Source organism: Meles meles, chromosome 12 (genome assembly GCF_922984935.1).
Source record: "Meles meles chromosome 12, mMelMel3.1 paternal haplotype, whole genome shotgun sequence".
Taxonomy (NCBI): Eukaryota; Metazoa; Chordata; class Mammalia; order Carnivora; family Mustelidae; genus Meles; species Meles meles.
In genome coordinates this window covers 35,936,755-35,950,970 of record NC_060077.1, presented here as the reverse complement: position 1 = coordinate 35,950,970, position 14,216 = coordinate 35,936,755, and the positions used below count along the sequence as shown (strand labels likewise).

General features: G+C 42.2%; 1 protein-coding gene across 5 annotated transcripts in view; it reads right to left on the bottom strand.

Moving 5' to 3' along the window:
• Positions 1-3,178: 3,178 nt before the first annotated feature.
• Positions 3,179-14,216, bottom strand: part of PIEZO2 (piezo type mechanosensitive ion channel component 2) — a 456,862-nt gene continuing 445,824 nt past the window's right edge. For 4 of the 5 annotated variants that reach the window (XM_046025850.1, XM_046025845.1, XM_046025846.1 and 1 more), the window contains 7 exons: positions 13,695-13,883; positions 13,042-13,134; positions 11,581-11,753; positions 9,580-9,708; positions 8,312-8,391; positions 5,553-5,736; positions 3,179-4,709 (listed from right to left, as the gene is read on the bottom strand). In XM_046025850.1, the coding sequence (XP_045881806.1) occupies positions 4,457-4,709; positions 5,553-5,736; positions 8,312-8,391; positions 9,580-9,708; positions 11,581-11,753; positions 13,042-13,134; positions 13,695-13,883 (1,101 nt within the window). In that variant the 3' untranslated portion in view covers positions 3,179-4,456. Of the gene's footprint in view, positions 4,710-5,552; positions 5,737-8,311; positions 8,392-9,579; positions 9,709-11,580; positions 11,754-13,041; positions 13,135-13,694; positions 13,884-14,216 lie in introns of those variants that run through there. The other variant, XM_046025849.1, reaches the window with a different exon arrangement.

The window sequence follows — 14,216 nt, the reverse complement described above, 5'->3', positions numbered from 1 at the left end:
TGACTTGTTTTATTTTGTTTTATTTTTGTTTTACACTTGTTTTATGTATGTATTTATTTATTTATTTAAAGATTTTTATTCATTTGACAGAGAGTGAGAGAAGGAACACAAGCAAGGGGAGTGGAAGAGGGAGAAGCAGCCTTCTCCCTGAGCAGGAAGCCTGATGCAGGATTCAATGCCAGGACCCTGGGATCATGACGTGAGCTGCAGGCAGAGGTTTAATGACTGAGCCACCCAGGTGCCCCATGCGTGCAATATTTAAATAATTAAACTTTTAACTGATAATTTCTGTAAGCTTAGAGCATTTCCACTTCTGATCTGGGAGACCCTGTATATAGCCTCACATAGGTACTGTCGGACAGAAAAATAAGGATCTCTATACCCAACCCAGGAAATCAGAATAAAGAATAACACACACATAGAAAGAAAGAAAGGAAGAAAGAAAGAAAGAAAAAGAAAGAAAGAAAGAAAGAAGAAAAGAAAGAATAAGAAAGGCAGGAGTCAAGATTTCTAAAGTAAAAAGCACACACACAATAGAGAAGATTACCAACCATGCCTTGAAAATATGAGTAGGATAGATGGACCAGCAAATTTGGTTAATGAAAATAAGTGTGAACACAACCACAGATATTTACTACTTAAAACAATTAAAATATGTTTTGTTTTTTAAATACCTCTTACTCCAAACAATGTAGGCGCCTGAGAACCAATCACTTGTGCACACTGACTGTTCCAAAGCACCTTTCTGCCAAATAATTTGTGTCAGGAGGCCAATGAGATGTCAGCCTGTTATCTCTCGCTGTGACGGTAAATGTGTTCTTCCTTGTTAATACTGTGTTGAAAGGCTGTGTTTAGAGGAATCAGGGCAGGTCAAGGCAGGAGCAGCCTGGTGTCTGGTGCTTCCTCAGTCAGCCTTGTTTTCCTTCCCTGCTGCCCCCAAAACTGGGCCAACAAGGACGAACCCCACTGACTTCGCAATGTGGAGCGTCCCATATGCAGAAGGCAGAGGAGAGAAGCAAAGATCGTCTGGCAGAGCCGGGATCCAGAGCCTCTCTTGGCAACACTGATGACGCCCGGGCACCCCAGGAGGGGACTCTGCAAGTCCCCATTCGGGGGTGAAGGCGGGGACTCAGCAGCATGGACTGGAGGAACAGGGCAGGCTGGATCTGTGAACTCTCTAAACAAATTCATTGACACTGCCTCCCAAGACCAGGCCCCATGACGTGGGGACATTGCTGGGAATCGAGCAGATGGAACAGCTACCCCTGGGGAGAGAGGCCCAGGGAGGGTTGGGTGGGGAGAGCAGCGTGGGGGACCTCAGAGAGGAGGGCGCATTTGTGGATGCTCCAGGACCGTGGGCTCCGGAGTCCAGGAGCTAGAGGAACCATCCCCCTACCCAAAAGTTAGGGAAACTAACGTCACACACACAGAAGCCCCCGAAAAGGGCTGCACTTAAATATGATATCAAATGCTTATCAGTAAGAAAAAATGAGAAGCAGGGTCAGGTCCTTAGAGACAAAAAAAAAAAAAAAGTTTACCAGAAAGCCGTGCCCACAAAGTGGGTAAAAACTATAACCCAATATTTCAAGATAAACTAGAATAGATTAAGGAAATGATATTAAAGAACAATAGAAATCAGGATTTGAAAAATAATTCTTTTAGAAAGGACAATTAAACTAGAAGGACACTCTCTTTCTCATTCTCTGACAAATAAATAAATAAAATCTTTAAAAGAAAAAAAAGAGGGGGGAGGCGCCTGGGTGGCTCAGTTGGTTAAGCATCTGCCTTTGGCTTGGGTCATGATCCTAGGGTCCTGGGATGGAGCCCCACATGGGGCTTCTTGCTCAGTGGGGAGCCTGTTTCTCCCTTTCCTTCTGCCCCTCTCCATGCTTATACAGTCTCTTCCTCTCATTCTCTGGCAAATAAATAAATAAAATCTATTTTTAAAAAGTAAAATAAAAACATAAACTGGAAGGACAATAAGACAGTTCTGGCAAGGGACAGAGTCACCTTATGGATGGGGTCACCTTATGCACAAGGTCACCCTACAGACAGGGGTAACAAACCCAGGCCGCCGGAGAGAGGAGGGCTGTGGCTGTACCTCGGGGGTGGGAGGAATATGCTGGTGCTGGGGGTTCCTGGGGGAGCTCTGTGACCACAGCTCACTTGCAGCTGCGTGCTGGGACAGCCTGCCCTTCTGCCTGAGCCTGCCTTCCTTGCTGACCACTGTAACTCCCGGGATCACTGCCCAAATGTTCTTGGTCGCTCTTCATTTCAGAGGCTATCTCCAGAGACAGCAATCTAAGGGCCGCCTACGGGGCCAGGGCTTAGAATGTGGCTGGCACAGGAGAGTAATCCCTTCATGTTGTCACATATACGAGGCTGAGGGGGAAGTGACTTGCTGGCCTGGGGCTTCCCCACCCCACAGGAGCCGGCAGATCTCTTCACTCTCTGCCATGTCCCCTCTAGCCTCCACATGCCTCCCTGAAGGAAGCACATAACTTCTACATTTCTTTATTTCTAGTTTTTAAATTTCCTTCGACATTTTCCCCTCTGACGCATGGGGAAGGTTTTTCTTCAACCCTGGAAAATGTTCTCTTGAGGAACATGAGCTTTCTGGGGTACTTTAACTTTACGCTTTCTTCTCAGGAACATTGCGTCCTTCTCCTCTTTCTTAAATGTGTCATAACGAGCTTTCTGGAAATCCCCTTGAGTTGACATGTTTAAAAGAAAGAATTCACAAGCAGAAATATGCACAATGATCCTTGCTGTTGTTGGGGAATCAGAATGTGGTCCAAAGAGTTCCCCTAAGTAGTCAGAGCTTATTGTTAAAATGACTGGAGGACTTGATTTCCTCAGGGCGGAAGTAGGTTGGCTTTCACATTTGAAGAACAAATATGCACTAATCTTCTAGAAGACACTCAACAGCTCTGGATTCACTGTAACTCTTTGGAAATTAATTTGTTACCAGTTGCATCCTGCTTATATTATTCATATAGAATAATATAATCTCATTATTCACATGAGAAAGACAAATAAAACCAACAAGAAGTGAATTCTTCCCTCAGCTGATTTTTTAAACACCTTGTTTACATCGGGTTGAAAACAGTTTTTTTCCTACTTCATGCAAAAGAGGCAGAATGAAGAGTATTCTTGAACTGACTTTGCAAGATGTGCTTTATTTTAAATCAGTCCTGAACCCAAAGTACATAGGATCATTTTTTTTGACGTATTCTATTCCATTCGATGATTCCTCACAAACTGTATTTTAATACAGAATGAAAACTACATTTCAATCATAAATTTTCATGCTACATTGTTATTTAATGAAGAGGTTGTATTACCAATAATAATTTAAGAAAAGGCCATTTTTTTTATTTCCCCAAGCTCAATATACATATTTCTTCCATAATTATGAACTTAAAAAACCCGTCTCAGATGTAAAAATGTGAATTGGAATATGTAAACTCTTTGATATACCTGAAAAACAGGGAGGAAAATGTCACATACTGGAAAACACCATTGCCTTAAATCATTGAAATGGGAAAAGCGTGTTGAAGGGGAGAGGGAAAGGTAGAAGAACGCTCATGACCTCAGTTAGTAAAAGTTACAAAGTCAGAGTATTCATTCCACACCTAGCTGGGCGCCATTTTTATCTTTCTACCTGGAGATTGTGTCTGACGAGGAGCAGGAACTCTGAAGCAGAACAGCCACCTTCACGGAAGCGGGTCATGAGCTGGGTCTCAACAAAGCCGGTCCACATATTTGTTTTGCTGCTTTTTTTTTTTTTCCTGAGAAGTCACTGGTGTTTAATGGAAAGATTTTTTTATTAGTCTTCAGTTAAGATAAGGCAGTAAGAGTGTCACTAATGTTAACTTTTTGCTTAGAACGAGGCTTATCCTTCCTCTGGTATTTTCATGGGTCTCTAGCTCCCTTTCTCATTTCCCCCTAGAAATCCATTCAGGAGTTTCAGCCTCCTATTGCTGTTGCATATTTTTGGGGTGTGCTGAGTCCCATCTGTTCTCTTCACCACAGCTTCCCCACTGGTGACAGAGCGCAGTGTCCACCATTATAGCATCTCTTCAGGAAGGGTGCGGTCCCCGTGCAGAAAAACACGGGTGTCTTTCTTTCTCCCTTCATCTTCTCTCCTGTTACTCTGAGAGAGGAGATCTGTAAATGATTCCTTTGCATAGTCAATCAGAACACAAGACACTGTTGACTAAAACATAAAACAAGTAGCCCTGATTTTGGAGAAATGGAATTACAAATAACTTTTTCAACAGCGCCTTCATTTGCAAGGTAGCTTAGACTGCAAAAGGAAGTCAGCTCCTTCTGACCACCTGTCAAAAGAGAAACCATTTCCATCCAACTAGAAATGCTTAGCTCTTATGAGAATATTGTGCTTTTTTAAAAAAATTCAAATGTTAACTTGACTTGCAGTCTGTGTCTTAAATGATCAATTTGTTTTTTCTCTAGTCCATTTGATCATGGTTTCTGGTGAGCGGTACAGGAATATTAATTTGGCATAGAGATCTTCCTCTAGTTCCAGTTCCCCTGTCTCTCGAACTAAAAAAATATCTGTGCACAACTTCAGGATTCGATCCACATTTGGAAGCTCTTCAAACATGATCGAGTGAGAAATGCCACTGAAGAATTCGCGGACAAACTTCCCAATCACAAGGACAACCGAAGCATATAATCCCATGATACTGAAAAAAAAAATCAAGTAGAAATTGTATTTACCAGTTAAATACAGTTAATAGAACATATCTAAAAGGAAAAAAAAAACCACAGTATTTCCCTCCAACTCCACAGAAGATATGATAAACTGATCAAAGTTTAAAGTTTTTCCCTGACAGAACTATAATACTTGAAAAATGAAAATGAAAAAAAAAATTCAAATTTTGGAAATAACCGATGTTAAGAGTTTCACAGATGAACTTCAGGTGGTTTTACTGCATATATTAAATAAAGAAATTACATAATATATTTGGTAGAAATGCCACTATACTATACATACTTTTCTGCACCCAGCACTTTATTTTTATAAATACAATTCTGCATAGACAATGATTTCTTAACAGATGTTCATGTCCTATTGGGGATGTATGTGTCCTAGCATTTAAGGATCAGAACACTGTGAAACAGTAGCTTCAGACCTTTCTGGACATCGGACCATATCCCAGACTGTGACGTCTGACCGAGACCATGTCTGCTAAGGTCAGAAGGCAATCTAAACGGAAGAGGTAACCCAACATCAATTTTTATGTCTAAACACTGAATGGCCTCAAACATAACAGGAAGGTGTAGAGTGAAGAAACTGGACATATGACTTCTAGACCTGTCCTTAAGGGTATTACTCACATCAGGCATTTCGACTTCTTTGGGACTCTGGTTCTTCATTTTTTTAAGTGAAGGGCCAATAACCTATGAATTTTAATGTTCATCTATTAAGTTCAAGAATTCTGGGAAGACACAAGGCTTCCCATCCTCAACTTTATATGATACAGAAGTAGACTCTTGTAAATGTTAACTACGAAATAAGTTCTTACCCATAGCCAGCCAGGAACCCCAGACTTGGGGGGCTAACTTTGTCATTGAAGACCACCAGTTCCAAAGCCTGGGCATGCTGATTGTATATTCTATTTCCAGTTAGGTTGAGAACCCACCACTCACTGTTAGATTTAGTTGTATTGTCTCTGGACAAAATGATGGTGATATTCATGAAATTATTTTCTGGAAGAGGAGTAAAATGAAATCAAGTTAGCATGAGACTATTAAGATTTAGGCTCAGCAGTCCTCAGATGGCAAACCCTTACTTTTTAAATTATTACTATCCATAGCATGGTGTATAGTGCCTGGATGAGTAGGACACAGAGACATGGTAACAACATGAGTAGAGAAAGAAAAGTGGGCCCTAGGTGTGCGTGTTTTCTCCTTGTCACTAAACAGGTAGCTCCCTGCTGCTGAGTGAGCATGGCAGACATGTCACAGGACAGAAAGATGACCCATCACCTGAGTGTCTTTGCTGAGAATTCCAAACAACTAGTTAGACATTTAAAAATCCAAAATCACCAACTTTTTAGTGAATTGACTAATTCAATCCTATTACCGGCATTTATTAAGTGTCTTCAAGAAGAAGGCCCTCTGTCAGGTGATGAGGGGTTACAAAATTGCATACAGCATGATTCCCTATCTCAACAGGAGCAGGCCATGTATACAAGTGTGACTTATGGGCATGAGGCAACCACAACAGGACCTGCACCCACAAGTTCTGTTAGCATGGGGAGACTACTTCTCCTTGGTAGGATCCAGGAGGGCTTCCCAGTGGAGATGGCTTCTGAGCTGAGTTTTGCGGGGTGAGAACTTCAGTAAGTGGGGATGGTCGAGGAGAGGAGGCTATTTCAGGAGGGCTTGATGGCGTGAAGCTCAGTAAAGTTCTGAAAATCCATGATGCGTGGTTAATGATTGCTTTTGTTGGAGCACAGAGTCAATATAAAAGAATTGTGAAAGGGTGGAAGAAAGCTTGGAGTTCTTTGAGTAGGCCTTTCTAAGAAAATACCACCCCCATCAATGGTAATAGGGCCTCGGTTGAGAATTCTGGTGGTGGACTGTGAGGGTAGGGGCTGCGTCTGCATTATTTCCTGCTAAATTCCTGGATCAGAGGAATCTGGGACAGTGCCTGGTAATGAATGTCTGTTTGATGGTTGGATTGGATGGATGGATGAATGGATGGACGGACAGATGGACGGAATGATGGAGAGTGAGGTAGGAAGGTCTTAAAGATAAAGAAACCCTTACCCAGCCTGAATGTGAACCATTCAGAATGCTCAGCAACAAAAAGAACTTTGGTTCTGAAATCTAGAGAGTTCTAAGAAGGGACATCTGGCCTAGGTTTGAATCTAGTTTGTTCACATATCAGTTGTATAACCTCTGCTGAGTAATTCACACCCTGAGCCTCAGTTTCCTCCTTCGTAAATTGGTGATAACCACCAACCTATGCTAAAGATTAGACGTTACTACGTAAAGCAGCTCATCAGAAAAGCTATTGTGTTGGCAAGAACCAAGAGCACAAGACCCTGTGGTCTGGGGAAGAAGGACTTCGTTGGCTGGATCTCAAATGATCCATAGCCAACAAGCCTATGTTTGGGGAGCACAGAGCATGTGGCTGAGAAAGGGGAAAATAAGGGTAGAGAAGGGCTGGAAATCTGGGCACAAGGTGAGGCTGACCCTGGAGGGAGGAGTCCCATCTTCCTGAAGTTGAAAGGAAGTGGGGGGATTGGTGAACATTACAGCCCATTGCCAGGGAGAGGGGGGCAGCTGAAGGAGGGCCCTGGCAGGCTTGCAGGATCATTTGATGAGGGGATCAGCAGCTGTGAAGGGCCCACTGAGGGACAGTAGTATTTCAGAGGGAATGGTTGATCGCTGAGAAATCTATGCCCTTGGACTAAGCATTTCTAGAACTATCTGGGCCGAAATGGAAATACCAAAGTACTCAGTGCATCTCACAATTACCATGGAAGACATACGTATTATTTATTGACTGTTGAGGAAGAAGAGCATAGAGAGGGACCCAGCCATGCTTGTCTTCTGAACCTCTATCCTACCTTTACTTCTGCTGGTCTCCAAGGGACCTTCCAGCTGTTCATTTACATCTCCATCTTTCCAGGTAAACGTGAGCCTCAAGGAGCCTGCTGTCCAGTGCCTGACACACTGTCTGATGACCATGAGCGGCCCACATTGGCAAAGGAGTGAACTTGACTTGGGTAACTGCTTTGTCCTTTTACTTTTACCATATGTACCCATCTGCTCTGACCCAGACAACTGATGAAGTCAAACAATGCTTAGTAATTAATGCTTAAGAATCCCCAAACATCAACATGCTACCATCACTGTTTTTTGGGGGTACATACAGTCCCTAGAGGCTGACATTGATACTTAACTACCCGTGGGCTGAATCAAATACATTTCGTGTTCCATTTTTATTGTTCTTAACATAGGGCTTTCATATTTAATATTACGTTAGGCAGTTTTCTGCCTAAGAGATGGACGTTAATAGAAACAAGTGAATAGACTGATGAATCAGTAACAGAAGCTGCTAGAACATAGATTTAAGCCAATCATGTTCTATATCAATGAAAACCATGAAGAATATGGTTCCTGGTGCCTGACTGGCTCCTCTGGCTTCTGTACGCCGTGTCTCACAGGGAAAGAAAACTGGAAAGCAGCTGGAGAAAGGCTGAAAATGCAAACTGTAGTCACTGATAAAAGAATTAAGAAGAGTTCTGAAACAATTCCTTCTCATCCTTACCAGACAAAAGTTGCTTTATAGGTTTTGAGTTCGAATCACTAGGTGCTTTCACGTAATATGGGTAGATCCTTTCTATAGTCCTGTGTGTTCAGAAAAAAAAATGGGGGGGTAATGACATTTTAGTTGTTTTATCCACATAAAATTGAATTTTTGTTGCCATCTTTTACCTCATCTCAAACAAGTAACAGTGAGTCTTTGTACTTCTACGCAATGTGGTATCATCACAATTTATGGGTCCCATTATAATCAGAAATTTCTGAAGCCAAACAAATTTAGTGGTTCTATTTGAAAACTTAGGCAAATTCTGTACATGAGCTTATTAATGCCTTAAAAACTACCTGTGACTGTTTCTGAAGCAAGGGGCTGTCTTTCTTGCTGGGATCTATGTCTGTACTCTATGTAGGTATATAATTATATCCATAATCAAGTGGACTGCGTGAATCTATCTAGTGACAAGATTGAGGCTTGACGAGACAGATGGTGGCCTGGACCTGACCCTCCCTCTGCAGAGGACGAACTGATTAACGTGAGCAGGTCACTCTGTCCTTCTAGGCTTGTTCTTTCATGGGGAAATGATGAGGGAAGATTTGACAGTCTTTGAGGTTCCTTCAACAGTAGTGATTAAAAAATGCCGTCTTAGGGAAAACAGTGTGAGGACTGCATCACGGCAGCTCTGATGCTCAGCGCAGCACAGTGGGGCCAGGGCAGACTGGAGGTCAGAACTAGACATTGGCCGGTGAATGTGATTTAGCGGTTTTGCACCCGTAGCATTTTGCTGCCTCCTCCTAGTTCTCATACTAGAATCTAAACATCCCAGCTTGGATTTGTATGAAGTGGAGTATTTATATGGCAAGATAATACATTAAGATAGAGTTTCCCCCAAAACCCCTGCCGAATTTCCCTTTATTCCTTGTCTTCCCTGTACCCCCATCCATTAGCCAGGCATTCAATGAGCCCAGGTCAGGAGTAAGAGTAGGAGAGCGGTCTCCCAGGGGCTCTCCTTGGCTTTTGGTGATTATGGTCAGATAAAAGCAAGGTCTGCTACCTAGAGACAAGATCAGGGCTCCCAGGGCTAGGTGGACAGAGAGGGAGAGGGGAAGAACACAGAGCTGTCTTAATGTAACATAATGAGATCTCCAAGTAGAGATCCACTTGGGTTACTGGAGAATGGAGAAAGTTGCATTTCTTGCATATGTGAATTTGCAAATGAAAATTTTGTACCAGACATAGCCATCTATTAAAGCTAATGAACAGGAGCAATCACTTACACGGGCGTTCTTGAACTTTCTGTGTTGTTGCCGGCAATCATTTTAGCTATATTCTTACGTGTAGTATTTTTAAGAGGAAAAGATAGCTTATCAGTTGCTATTTCTGCTTTTGCACCCAGGCTCATGTTTCTGTGAAGAAAGATAAAAGGGCTCAATGTCAGTGATTAGTCAGAAGTATGGAAGAGAGATTGAAAAATTCACTTGACTATTTTATTAATCTCACCAAGTCTTCATTGGGTCCACAACTGTCAACCCCAACCTTTTCTGTCCACCTCACCTTTATGTCCAGCTTCTTAGACAACCAAGTTAGTAAACCCCAGGGAGGCCACAAACACCTTTAAAATAGACGGCATGTGAGGAGGCAGTCTGCTGACTAAAAGAGAAACCGTCTTGATGCTCTATATGAATTTCTGCAACACTCTTTATATTAATCCAATGAGGTTAGTCTCCATGCTGACTAATAGAATCCACATTTTAAAAAGAAAGTTCAATCAAAAGTTGATCTTTAATGTCGTTAATTTTTTGGTAGCTCTTTAAAGAAAAGGCTAGAAAATAAATTTTTGGCAGTCCAGAATTTCGTGTGAGGAACTTGGGATATAAATTCTAAAGGAGAAAATAAGATTTAGGAAGGAGTTCTTTCAATTCTGAACAGCACCCTTTGAAATCATTTTAGATTGGAGAAGGCTTCCTAGGTACCTATCATGATTTTTTCTTAATTTCATCCTAGAAACCAGGAATCATGGACCCAAATGCACCTATCACCTGACTTCCCAAATAAGCCTCCAGAGAATCCTGAAATCATAAGACCGTGATAAAAAACAAACAAACAAACAAACGAACAAACACTAAGCCTTTCCAACTAGCTTATCTTGTCAGGGTATCCTGAGTACTTCACTAACACACTGGGTTTTTGAATGCGAGAACTTTTCCCAAGACATGCTCTTAGGAATGGATAAGGAAGATGTGGTATATATATATATATATATATATATATATATGGATGTGTGTGTGTGTGTGTGTGTATGGATATTTCTCAGCCACCAAAAAGAACAAAATCTTATCATTTGCAAAGCCATGGATAAAGCTAGAGAATATGTTGAGCAAAACAAGTCAGAGAAGGACAAACATCATATGCTCTCACTCATTTGTGGAATTTAAGAAACAAAACAAATGAGCAAAGGGGGAAAAAAAAGAGAGGGAGAAGGAGGCAAACCAAGAAACAGACTCTTAACTATAGAGAGCAAACTGTTGGTTATCAGAGGGGAGGTGGGAGGGGGGACGTAGGTGATGGGATTAAGGAGGGATTAAGTGTGATGAGCACTCGGTATTGTATGCAAGTGCTGAATCACCATACTGTACGTCTGATACTAATATCACACTGTATGTTCACGGGGATTTAAATAAAAACTTAAAAAAAAATAACAAATGAGCGAAGTAGTGCCTGCATGCTGGCCAGTGGCTTAGGTTAGGTGGGAAGGAGTCTCTCTCAGCTCTCACCTCCTGGGACTGCCAGGCTGCTCGCACAAACTACGTGCGGAGAAAAAAATCTGTTAGGGTTTCCCCATGTTGGGGGGATGGATGCAAGTGAGAACTGGGGTTCCTGAGGCTGCCAGTTCTTAATTCTGAAGAACAAACTTCACCCTTTCAGGGAAATCTTACCACCATCCAGGCTATTTCATTTTTATGAGTCCTTACCCATTTCCCTTTCACTTTGCCTCTCTCTCTTATTCAACAGAACTCATTGCCAGTCTCTCTTTAAAGACTGAAGTTAGCAGGAAAAAGGAAAACTATAAAGTTCTTAGTTTTGCCAGAGATTCTCAGGCAGATCATTATTTAATAAACACAAAAGTTTAGCTGTAGCATCAAATGAATGTTCCCAAAGCATGATGTCAATTAAACCCCACATCAATTGAATTTTTCTGTCCTTCTATCCTCCCACCCCTGCCCCGAGTTTAGATTGGGGGGAAAGGGAGAAATCATACATGGAAAGACAGTAACTACCTCTGAATACTCCATGAAAAAACAACAGAGAAGCTACTATTGGGGTCCATGAGTTCCTCTATCATTTTCTGCTTACTGGGAGGGCTGATGGTCCACAAAGAATTTGAGTTTCCTTCCAGTTCTGCTACTGTTATGTCTTCTTTTTCATAATTTTCCAGAAATTGCATAGCACCCTGCATGCACACAAATACACACGCATAAATATATCATAGACATGGTGATATATAAATAAAGCAATTGCTCTTCCTTTTAATTGACTGCTGAATGAGGATTTCTTCCTATGGAAGGAGAGTTTCTACAGTGGATGGGCTTGGTGCTCCATGGTACTACTTTCCCCTCCGCATGCGGAATGGGCAGCCCCAGTGACACAGAGCAATCTCAGTACAGTACAGGTACAGAATCGTTTCAATTAATAAAGACAAATCAAAGGATTTGGTGTCATTTTTTCCTCCCCACTAAGCAGGAAACTTATTAACTCTTGGGGTGTTCCTCTCATGAGACAGTCAAATTTAATCCACCCACAACATCTTGGTCCTACCTTCACAGCTGCACATCCTTTGAGATGAGTCTGGGCAGTGTGCATTAGAGGCTGATAATTTTATAAAGGGGCTAAGCCTCCATCTGCCTAATCATTTTCTTTAAATAGGGAAGTATTATTTGTAAAACAAATTTTAATTATGAAGAATCAATTTCTCATATTATTCTGAGTTTACAATGGAGAGAAAAGAATACAACAACCACAACTTTGCCACCAGGACATTATCACTAATACATGCAGTAGGAAATGGAGATTTTTAAACATCACTTAAAAATAATAGCATATATTCTTTTTCATTTATGTCTTATCTTGAGACATGTTCATGCCATGTTGGTCTTTGCAATGATTATTATGTATTACAAAAGAAGTTGCTTGGAAAATATTCAGACAACACAGCATGTAACTAAAATGAAAAGCGGTAGCCCACTTCTCCCATGCCATCCACCCTAGGGAAGCCAGGGCCCATCAGATTCACCAGACACATTTGCCATAATTTATTCAACAGCCTCTACTTATGGAACTTCCAACTTTCATATACTAAGAATGCCATCACAAGCAGGTACCTGCATAGAGCTTTTCCAATATTTTGAATTACTCCCTAAAGATAAGATTCTCAGAATAGACCTGGTCGTCAAAGGGATCAGTATCTACCGCAATTAAAAACATCTAAAAATATAAAAGAGGATCTACATCTGTTGAGCTTACATTAAAATGTCCTGAATTAAAATTATGTTTATTGACACTTCTATCCAATAATACAGACATAATGTCTCAGATTATCCAAGTGGCCAGTGGCCACTGGTAATCCTTGAAGAGTCCTTCCCACCACCACAAGCCACAGCAGAACAGTGAATAAAGTGACAAGCCATAAGCTCACCTAGATGAAAGGTCTTCACAGACATTTACTACACGCATTTACTTACAGTGTCCCTAGAGAAAGCTTTCATAAACTGATTAAACTTTAGCTGATCCATAACTTTCAACTGGCTTTGCTGGGCACTCATTGTGAAAATGGGCTGGAAAACAAAGAAACAGTGCTGTCAACACTCCCGAGGCTCGTCTTTGCATCCTGGGTTAAAAGAGAAATATTTACACAGTATATCATCACCCACTGTGCACCCAATGGCAACTGGCCTCAGGGATCTCTTTTTGGAAGTGATTATTCCAGCACCTCATGCCAGAACAGAACTACACTTTCAATATCTTCTGTGCTTTATCTCATATGCCACACATATGCTGACCATTTAAAATGCAGGGGGAGGGGCGCCTGGGTGACTCAGGCTTTAACAGCCTCTGCCTTCAGCTCAGGTCATGATCCCAGCGTCCTGGGATTGAGCCCCGCATCGGGCTCTCTGCTCGGCGGGGAGCCTGTTTCCTCCTCTGTCTATCTCTCTCTGCCTGCCTCTCTGTCTACTTGTGATTTGTCAAATAAATAAATAAATAAATCTTAAAAAAAAATAATAAAATGCTGGGGGAGGGAATCTGGCCGCAAAAGCTAACTGAACATCCTGTGGCTGGTGGTCAGGAAAGATGCGGGCAGGGGAGCCAGAACTGGGGGGAGGGACACAGCAGTTACCTGGTACCCTCCCAGGGTAATCGTGACCGAGACGTCCAGGGGCTGGTTGATGACCCCCGCCACAGATTTGATCAAGGACATGAAGAGAAGGGGAAACCAGACGATGCAGATGAGCAGAACGATGATCATGCCTCCCATGCCATACTTCACCACTTTCTTCTTCTTCTGCCCCCGGGGCTGCGGGTATCTCTGCAACAGAGAAGTCACACAGGGCTCAGGCTTCCAGTGTCGGAAATAGGTGGGGGAAGGATGCCTTGCTCTTCCTGCAGGACCTGACTGGGACCTGATTCTACTTCACTCACCCTGAAGTGGGGAGAGCAACCTTGTCCCCATTCTATGAAATTAGGTGGTTATGTGAAGCTGTAATGAGCTCCCAACACATTTCCACTGTGTTACCATGAGGGACCAATGGGACCTAACAGACTTTCTCCTTAAAATTGTTGTGTATATGAGGGGGGATGCCTGGGTGGCTCAGTTGGTTAAGTGTCTGCCACTGGCTTAGGTCATTAGGCCGTGATCCCA